A 9,801-nucleotide genomic window follows, 5' to 3' on the forward strand; every position below is an offset into this window, starting at 1 on the left:
ACAGCTGGTGAAGAAGAAAAATAACTCTAAACAGGACGGAGACGGTCTCGTCGTTATCACGAGCTGCAGTCACTTTCAACGTGGCACATAATGAGATAAAAAGCATTGTGTCTGGCGTGAACCGGCGTGCCCTCGTTTGAATGGTGGCAGCTGGTCTGAGAGGTAGGGAGAGAAGAAGGACACAGCTCTGACCTGGTTTGAATGGGAGACTGCTAATTAGAACGGTGATTACTGGTTGTTAGCGCCGCACCGGGGACATAACTGAAATGATGTGAGCGGGATGCAGCTGGGGGAGTTAAAAAAAAAAAAAAAAAAACAAGAGAGAGAGGGAGAGCTAGACGGACAGCTAGAGAGAGAGCGAATCGCGAAGAGAGGAGAAAGCGGGCGGGAGGGACGAGTTTTAAAGAATGATCAAACCGGGGGAGAAACTGATAAGAGAGAGAGAGAGAGAGAGAGAGAGAAACAGTGAGACAAAGAGAAAAAGGACAGGGCGAGTTAGAAAGAGATGGAGAAAGATGAGAGAGAGAAAAAAAAATGCAGACAAGAGAAAGATGAGGCCGAGAACAAAGTGACATTGAGATACAAAGAAAACATAAAAAAAGCGGGAGGGGATGAGGCAATAAATAAGGGTGAACTTGAATATTAGTCCTGCCTAAAATCAGAGGAGGAGAGGAGAGAGGAGGAGAGGAGAAAAGAGGAGAGGAGAGGAGAGGAGAGGAGAGGACAGGAGAGGGGAGGAGAGGAGAGGGGAGAGTAGAGGAGAGTAGAGGAGAGGAGAAAAGAGGAGAAGAGAGGATAGGGGAGAAAAGGAGAGGAGAAAAGAGGAGTGGAGAGGAGAGGAGAGGAGAAGAGAGGAGAGGGGAGGAGAGTAGAAAGGAGAGGAGAGGAAAGGAGAGGAGAAGAGGAAAGGAGAGGAAAGGAGAGGAAAGGAGAGGAGAAGAGGAAAGGAGAGGAGAGGAAAGGAGAAGAGAGGAGAGGAGAAGAGGAAAGAAGAGGGGAGGAAAGGAGAGGAGAAGAGAGGAAAGGAGAGGAGAAGAGAGGAGAGGAGAGGGGAGGAGAGGGAGTCTCTTTGTGGTTTCGGTAATGACTCGATCATGTGTGAAAGTATAACCCCACTATTAGCACACAGAGAGCGAACGAGCAGATAAAATGAGACAAAATGGCTTACCGCTGATTATCATAGAAAAACCATTTTATTCACAGTCATATGAAAATATCATTCTGAACAAGCCTTTCCCTGCTGGCCTCGCCGCTACAAAAGAAAATACATGTCACATCCTCGCATGTATTATCCATAAAGCTTTTATAGTCCTAAGCTTTTTTAAATTCTCTGAATGAAAGCCCACAGTCTGCTCTCCTACTGGTGAAATGTACAGGTGTGTGTGTGTGTGAGACTGGGGAAGGTCTAGCCTAGACTCAGGTTTTGGATGGTCTCACGCTGTTCTTGGTAGAGAGAGTGAAAGGCCCGGGCTAAAGAGAGGAGCGGTGCATCACAGTTCTCCATCTCCTTCTGCAACAGACCAACATGAACACACATTGATGGTTGATGCTGTGTAATATCCCCTCTACCCACTGAGTCAAACAACAACACCATATAATGTCAGTCAGGTCAAAAACCAGGCACAGCAGTTGACATGCACTCACAGCAGATGTTTCATGGTACTCCAACCCCTGGCTCTCGGCCCATTCCTGGGCCGCGGATCCCTGCACCTCCCTCCGAGCGGACAGGTCTGACTTGTTACCCACAAGGACACCTGAGGCACAGACACAAACACATCTACCTGAAAAAGACCTGGACTATTCAGTGATTGTCTATATAATGGTATAGAATATTATATAGTAACTACTCCAGAACTTCCTTGACTTTTACTGAGCTTTAAAAATGTACGTAAGAAATTATTTATTTTCTTTATTTTTTTAAATTTTGAATTTTCTTTACTTGTTTTGCTGTCTGCTCTGGTCGCTCCAATACTGTATACAAGATTATAATCGCAATCAATTGTCTATGTTGGAAGAAGGCAGGAAAGAGAACGGAGAGGAAAAGGGGGAGGACGAAAAAAGAAGAAAAAAATTTTGTATTGTTTGTTTTGTAGTGTTGCACGGGAGCTATTTCAGGAGGTTTTTGTGTTATGCTCTTACCGAGCAGCAACCTCCAGGCCTGAAAAATGAAGCCAACAGGAAGTGCTAAAAACTGCAGTTCCTTCAATGGCTCACTTTTGAGGTTGGCTTCAAAAGTAAGTCAAGCCCCATAGACCCCCGTGTTAAAATGCCCAACTTTACAGCAGAAATAAACATGTTTACAGCCTGGTACAAAAAATGGTTTTGGTCTCTATAGCTAATTTCCCCTTTCATGACAACTGCACAGGGGGTGAATTTAAATATAACTCACCCATTTAAATTTTATTAAGGCTTAAAGTTATGCATAATTAAAGGCATGGCTGCTTTGAGTGGCAGGTGGGTGCCATCACAGACAAGTTGCTACCACGGCAACAACATTGGTTAGTTAATGTAACCATGGCGTAATGTCAGATTCACAGAGTATAGGCGTAGCTGCTGCTATCTCAGTACGTTTTTCAGTTCATGAAAGTTAATTGTATCATTTTGGTCACCTAAAAAAGTCTTGTTCAGCGTTCGGTTGTGCTAAAAGACCTTCTAAGGAGTCAGATGTTTTTTCTGGTAAGTACATTTTGTTTAAATGGTTTTAAGCCTGTTTTTCGATAGCGAAAATTAGCATTAGCATTAGCATTATAACAGTTAACCATAGACTGTTAGCACCATGCTAACCGAGTTAGGGTTAGCTCCAACCTCTCGTCAACTTCTGGCTCCAAAAATCCAAGAAGGCGACGGTCAAATGCAAACTCAAGGCATTTGGGTGACGTCACTGTGGCTACGTCAATTATTTTTTTATATTCTATGGCTCTTACGTGTTTGTACTTCCGTTGTTTTTTTTCTTCCAGACATGTTTTGACATGTTCTTATTTGTATATTTAGAATTTAGACTCTATGATGAGAATATTTTCACTTAAACTGCAAGAATGTGTATTCGTATTGTTTTTTAATGTCATGTGCATGTGTTTGATTTCAACATGAGGAAATAAAGGTGATAGGGGAAAAAAGAAAGCTGATGACTTCAATGTTCATATAGAAATAAAATAACATTTTTTTTGATTATGTGACCTTTAAGGGACGTTACCTGGAACATGCAGGCCCTGGCAGTGGGAACGGACTCTCTCCATCCAATGGCTGCAGCTCGCAAAAGACTGCTCGCTGGTCAGGTCAAAAACCAGGCACAGCAGTGACGGCGTGCCCCACTACAGAAAGTAAAGTAATGGAAATGGAGGTAGGAGCAGCGGAGGAGGGTTTGTGTGAAGGAAGATGAGTTGTTCACATTAGATCTGTTTAGTTCTTTCTGCTTCTGTGTCATATGGTGATAAATAATAGTTCAGTAGCTCCCCCGCGTTTGTGCAGCATGTCAAGATGCGGCGCCCTGGTTGGTGAATCTCACTGCTTTTATGCAAATGGAATAACTCAAAGGAAGAAGTCTCACCATTTTCTCACAGGCTTCCACTAATGTCTCCTTCCCTGCAGAGTCTATGATGTAGAGCTCCTGGAGGGGAAAGGAGTAAAAAAAAGGGGAAGGGGAGAGGTATTATGCACAGAGATTTAGTCAAATTACATGGTTTCAAACTTCCTATTTTCTTTGGCAAGGGCATTCATGTTCTTCCTATAATGCTGCTTAGAGCCCATTGCCACCTTCACTGATTTAGAGACGTTTAGAATAAAACAGAAGCCTTAACCATTGTTGTTTAGATGATTAAGTATCTGACAAAACTAGCAGCTACAGTCTACATAATACAACCTGTACTTCGTTAGGCTGCTGGTAAAGTTATAGACGGGATGAAGAAGAGACAACAACTAGACTCACCACACTGTCATTGGTCTCGGGGATGTTGACACATTTCATCAGCAGCTCCACTCCTGTTGTCTGCCGAACAAACACAACCACGGTGTTAATTATAATGCAGTTTATGTAATGTAAAGCTAAAAGTATGAAGGTCATGTCTTTTCTCTGTAATAAACAATAAGCTGTCAACATGAGAGAATAAAAAAATATTTGCGACTTCTTTTTAATATAGCTACATTTCACAGGTCTTTCTACTTTGGCTTTTATGAAGAAGAGAAGAGAAGAGAACACAGTAACACAACAAACTGTCTGATTTATTGTTAACGTCTCAACAGAAGCATCACTAATTAGCAGCTCGGCTGGCTCGAAAGCAGCTTCACCGGCCTGATGTACAAATCCAGACCAAGCTTTATCTCCTGTCTCTATATTACACTGAATCATGTTATTATTTGTCACCATAAAGAAAAAAAAAACAAGATTCAGCTCTGTTTACAGCTGAGAACAATGCACACCCCTTTTGGGCCCATCAGTGGCCACGGTTAAGACATACTATGTGTCTTAATGGTTCATGAGAATCTAATGGTGGAGGTTTATATTTATACAGGGTTGACTGGTACCACAAGCTGGTAGTTTGGCTGTTTTTCCTTCTGTAATTTTGACTGTTGAAACAGTGGAGGCTGGTTGAAAAAGAATAATGGTTTTAGCTTTGGTCAAAGTCAAAACTACATAAATTGGCAACTGATAAGTAGTTGATCATTTTTAGTAGAAGTATTGGTAGTACTAGGAGATGTGTTACCTGAGTTTTGGTACCAATACCAAAAGCAGTAGCTCTCAAACTTAGGTTAAGTTATTTTAGCAACCCTAAAATGACTTAACCTAAATAAAACTGTCTAAAATTTGCAAATTTTTAATTTAAATTTGGAACTATCTGATTAAAGTATAATGAAACAAAATTATGGCTGATCACGCCAACTTTTGCAAGTTCTTACTCAGTGCTACAGACTAATTTCACTCAGTAGAAACAAAATATCAAGGTTTGATAGCCTGCAGCTAACGTAAGACACTCCCAGTAGACTGATGCTTGCAAGTTTCTCGTCATTTGTGTTTCCTTCTGGCAGACGTGGCCGTTGGAGAAGCAGTATTTGATGGTCAAAGTGTCTTGGTGTAAGTAGTTGAGAACTTTCAGAAATTATGACATGGCATATAGAGGAGGTAGATATAGAAGGTGATGGGGTGCAGACAGTAAAGGATGAGGAGGATGTGATAAATCTGGTCTGAACTTATTTAAAACAGATTCACCTTTCTTCACAAGCCGCGAGATCTAAAGAAGTCCTAAGTGGACTGGATGGTTGCAGGCGGCTGCTTTTCTCCACCGTGTATCCGCCGATGTGAGATCAGTGGTGACCTTGAAGAAGCGAGTCGAGGTTTCTTCACATCAGCACCAAACTCTAAATTGATCTGATCTCCCGAGCTCACACTTAACTGAGCGTGTCAAATGCCAGAGACTAAAATCGAGAAAACACGCACACACAAATGCACACACAGACACACACACACACAAACATTTACCTGATTCATACAGTTCATAACAAGGATGCAATGGTACACACACACACACAAACACACACACACACACACATTGACACTGCAGCGGTCCCACTTCGCAGCAGGCTAATGAGCTGGTGTGATGCATAGGAAGCCTCTCGCTGGAATGTCAATGAGGGCCTATTAGTAACAAATAAGCTTGGAATATTGCTAACGGGCCATCTGACATTTTCAAAGGAGGACGTGAGAAGAATGGCCGACAGCCTCCGCTACCCTTCAAAATCAAAAGTTGAAGAACATGAGGGATGACTTAGGTATCTGCACCAGGCAGAACTCTTCACAGCGTTGCTTTCTCTTCCACGTTAGACACAACGGGAAGGACACGCTGTTCCCTGTTTCCATTTGCAGTGAAATCCATCCTGCATTTAACACTTGCTTAAACTGGTACCAGTGATGTACTCACAGGTGATGTGTTCATAGTGATAGCAATAAGAGTTTGTATAAAATGATGCAACAAAATAAAGACAATTTTACTGTTCTTAGAGCCTTATCAGATGTGGGGCTAAAAAATATGAAGCTGGTCCTGTGAGAGCAGTAGAATAAAGGCCATGGAGTCCAAATCAAAACGGTTTACCTCCTTGGGAGCATGAACATGTTCAGCAAAGTTTATGGTAATCTTCTGATTAGATAATGACTTCTCCTTTTATTTTAGTGTGAAGATGGGACAAGAGATAAGCTAAAGGAAAAGTAAAAAAATAGAAAGGGTTCAGCCTCTTGGGAGCATGAATGTGATGATTACATTTCATATACAGTATATCTGCCCAATTAGCGTTTAATATTTCTTGGATACTTGTGGAAATTTTGGCCTGATGGTGGCAATCAACAGAGGGTCAGGGGGGTCATAAAACATAGGATTCATCCCCTGGGGATCATCAATGTACAAAGTAAATTTTATAGAAATCCAGCCATTAGATTTTATGATACATAGACTTGTCATGGAGAAGAGTGCTTGTGAAATTTGAACCTGATGGTGTCATTGTAACAGGGGTACACGACAGTCACTAATATCATTAGACATTAATCTCTGGGGACTACAAATATGCCAAATTTCATAATGCTGTCAGTAGCTATCTTGATATTTGTAAGGCTTTTTAACACTTTCTAAATGTCTCTCATGTTGCAATTTTACATTGAGGATGACTGTTTTTAGCTGGAAAAACATTCTTGCTTTTGCCATTGCTACTATTATTACCACTGTGGAAAGGAAACACTTTATAAACAGTACATAATAACTCCTGGATCGCACCGAGTGAGCCAGAAGTTAAAAATATTTAATCTAATATCAAGAGTGCGTCTGGCTTCAAATAGGTGTTTTAACAGTTGCATAGCAACAGCAGAGACTGTGTCCAGCACTTTCCCATCAACATTTCTTTCGGTGCATCCAGTTAAAACTGGTGGACACAGAGCAATGTTTCTCCAGGTTATCCTGCATGTCTCCCTGCTTACTTTTAGTGAAACATCACTTCACATTTTCTTATTTTTTGCATCTTGCAGGGATTTCCAAATATTTTTTACATATTTTCATGCTGTATAGCTTTCATATTGTGCAAGAGTACAGATGTGTTCAGGCTTGGAGTACAGCATCTTCTTCAGCAAACACACATAGTCCAGTGCAAATGAAAAATGCTGCACTATTGCAGAGGTTTTCTACTCTGCTAATACTCTACTAGTCCAACATGAACAGACAAAGCATCACAAACAAGTGCATATAGGCCTTTGCCACGAGGAGAAATCAACACTGTTGTTGTACAGTGTACGTTATGTGTGTGTGTGCATGCGCGCACTTGTTAAATACCTGTTCTGGTGGCTTTCCAGAATCCTGCTGTATTAATTATCGACGTTCCTGTCACCTCAAAACCTCCAATACTGCTGACACAGCAAGAGCTGAACACACACACACACACAAGCGTACAAACACACAATTGGCTCTTGTCCAATATTTTACTCACCAACCTGTTCTGTACACTAACCAGCTGCAGGGTTTTATAGTCAACTGAGTTCATGTGTGTGTGTGTGTGTGTGTTGTGAACGAGCGCATGTGTGCGGGAGATGCACTGGTGCATATATTCATGTTGACAAGTGAATGCATGCGCTGCACATGCATCATACATAAACACGCAGTTAGTCAGAAGCCCTTGAAACATTGACAGAGAGAATCACTGAGCAGCCATGACCCTATATATCACAGAGTCAGGTTAATGACATGGTTCCCTCCCTCGTGTAGATTTACATAAATAATGCAGATTAGCATTCACTGCATCAGCATTAATTGGTACATTATGCTGTTTTGCACTTCAGTGATTTGTGCAGTAGATTATAGAAACCTCTGCAGGTCCTTGAGAAGCTTGCAAGAAATCTGATTAAAGATATGTGTATGTGTGTATATGTATATTATCATTATTAGTCTTGATGATCTGCAATTGATGCATAATTGCATCTTGGGTACAGGAAATGTCTTTGCCACAGAAGGCAAACTAAACCAATAATTAAATTATTACATTAGATGTAATCCCCCCAATTCTGAATTAGTGAAATATGTGTTTATTCATAATCAATTGTGCAGCCTTGTCCCACAAGTACTTTTATACTGCTTAACTGCTCTTTATTTATATATATATATATATATATATATATAAGCATAGATGAAGCCTGCTAAGATCTCAACTGTTATGAGTACTCTCGGGATCTCCTGTGAAGTAACCCTGAACAAGAAACAGGCAAAAGTGTGCTGACTAAATAAGCAGATTCTAATTAACTCCCTGATTAGCTGCTGTACTCTCAGGCATGCTGAACTGAACAACTGAATACAAATAAATACCTTTGCACTTCATTGCAGATGGATCTATTCTGGGCTGGCAATGAGTCAGAATTAAACTTCATGAGTTGCTCCTTCAAACCCCAATTCAAAACCTCAGTTACCCTACCTGAATGTAAAATACTCGCCTGTGGCTAGTCTGCCTCAGAGCATGGCCAAATCCCTAAATCCCACAACCAGTTGTTCTACAAACCGTTTTCTCTGTTATTATTGCATGGTGTGAATATAATAGTGTGCATCCTTATTGTTACCAGGAGTCTTTACAGTGTTTTACTGGCTGCTCCACATACATGACACATATGGGATTGCAGGCCCTTCCTGAGGGTCATGTGACAGACATCAAACCAGCAACTTTTTATTAACTATGTGATGATGCGCTTACCATGCTGTAGTTCTTCTGGAAGAGAGTACCATCACTGTGGAACATATGACAGAGGGCACTTTTCCCCACTGCAGCATCTCCTGCACACAAAGAGATTGATTGATTGATTAATTGATTGATTGATTGGCTGATTTTATTTGTGGATTATCAGACACAAAAATCAATAATCCAACGGATGACTTTAACATGTTAAAGTGAGAACACATATTTCCAAAATGGTCCCAAGATGTTAAAAGACAAACATAAAGAAGTGCAAAACATACAACATAAAAAACAAGCTATACAATCAAGAAATCCAAGAAAACATCTTCACAGTTTACAAAAAATAAAATATAATAACGAGGACAGCTAAAGTAACAATGTCATGACAGATTTCATTATTAATCTGTCCCATAAAAAAAGTGACTGACCTGACTTCTATAAACATCTCTCATTAAAAGAGAGTTTCATAATCTTAAGGCTATGTGCTCTGCTTTGGTGAGCATGTTAGTTAATGTATAGTTGGTGTTTAACTGACTACTTTGTCAATTGAAATCCACATTCACCTTCACTACTGTGTCGGGAAGAGTTTAGGAGTTGATATTGCAAAATTATCCGGTAAAGTAAACAAACACAGCCAGATTTTATGAATTGTTCAGTGAAATGTTTGTGCACAACATCTTAGATATGGTAAGTGCACTGAAGAGAAGAGAATCGACACACGGTTGTGATTTGCACATTGTATCTAGCGAACCCTCATGACACATATGTAAACATAATGTTTGTACGTTTAGAAAATGAACGGATTGAGGAGGATTCATTTATCTCCAGTGTTGAACTGAGTACAGACTGGTTAGCTTTACTGGCAAACTGGTTAGCTTTAGCGCTGGTGTAAGATGGACTAAACTTACAAAACCTTCACCTACCGACAAGCAGACATCTCGCCCTCAACTTCACCATTACAGAAGACGACTTCCCAGTACAGCCGGTAAACTCCTTTGTTTCCTTAATGTTGTCAAATAAGCTTCTAAAAAAATGTTTTTAACCGTCTATGCTTGAATACCTTCTTCCGTGTGCCTCGGCAACATGGACACAACGCGTCTCTTAGCAACCAGC

The 9,801-nt window shown here is 40.7% G+C and overlaps 1 protein-coding gene across 1 annotated transcript; it reads right to left on the reverse strand.

Annotated features, from left to right (window-relative positions):
- Window positions 1–1,174: 1,174 nt before the first annotated feature.
- On the reverse strand, window positions 1,175–9,801 carry ift27 (intraflagellar transport 27 homolog (Chlamydomonas)). Its single transcript, XM_042428796.1, has 7 exons — window positions 9,612–9,801; window positions 8,707–8,786; window positions 3,926–3,985; window positions 3,548–3,607; window positions 3,194–3,311; window positions 1,645–1,754; window positions 1,175–1,510 (listed from the first exon to the last, which is right to left on the reverse strand). The coding sequence occupies exons 1-7, from the start codon at window positions 9,643–9,645 to the stop codon at window positions 1,406–1,408; spliced, it is 567 nt and encodes a 188-aa protein (XP_042284730.1). The 5' UTR covers window positions 9,646–9,801; the 3' UTR covers window positions 1,175–1,405.

This window comes from Thunnus maccoyii, chromosome 2 (assembly GCF_910596095.1).
Source record: "Thunnus maccoyii chromosome 2, fThuMac1.1, whole genome shotgun sequence".
NCBI lineage: Eukaryota > Metazoa > Chordata > Actinopteri > Scombriformes > Scombridae > Thunnus > Thunnus maccoyii.

What these genes read in the sequence shown, in the direction of transcription:
- ift27 (XM_042428796.1), bottom strand. Translation starts at nt 9,645, where the DNA reads ATGGTGAAGTTGAGGGCGAGATGTCTGCTTGTCG. An exon ending in TCCAGAAGAACTACAGCATG is followed by an intron (nt 3,986 to 8,706) that starts GTAAGCGCATCA and finishes TTTGTTCGGCAG; the next exon opens with ACAACAGGAGTGGAGCTGCT. An exon ending in CCAGGGCCTGCATGTTCCAG is followed by an intron (nt 1,755 to 3,193) that starts GTAACGTCCCTT and finishes TCTGTGCCTCAG; the next exon opens with GTGTCCTTGTGGGTAACAAG.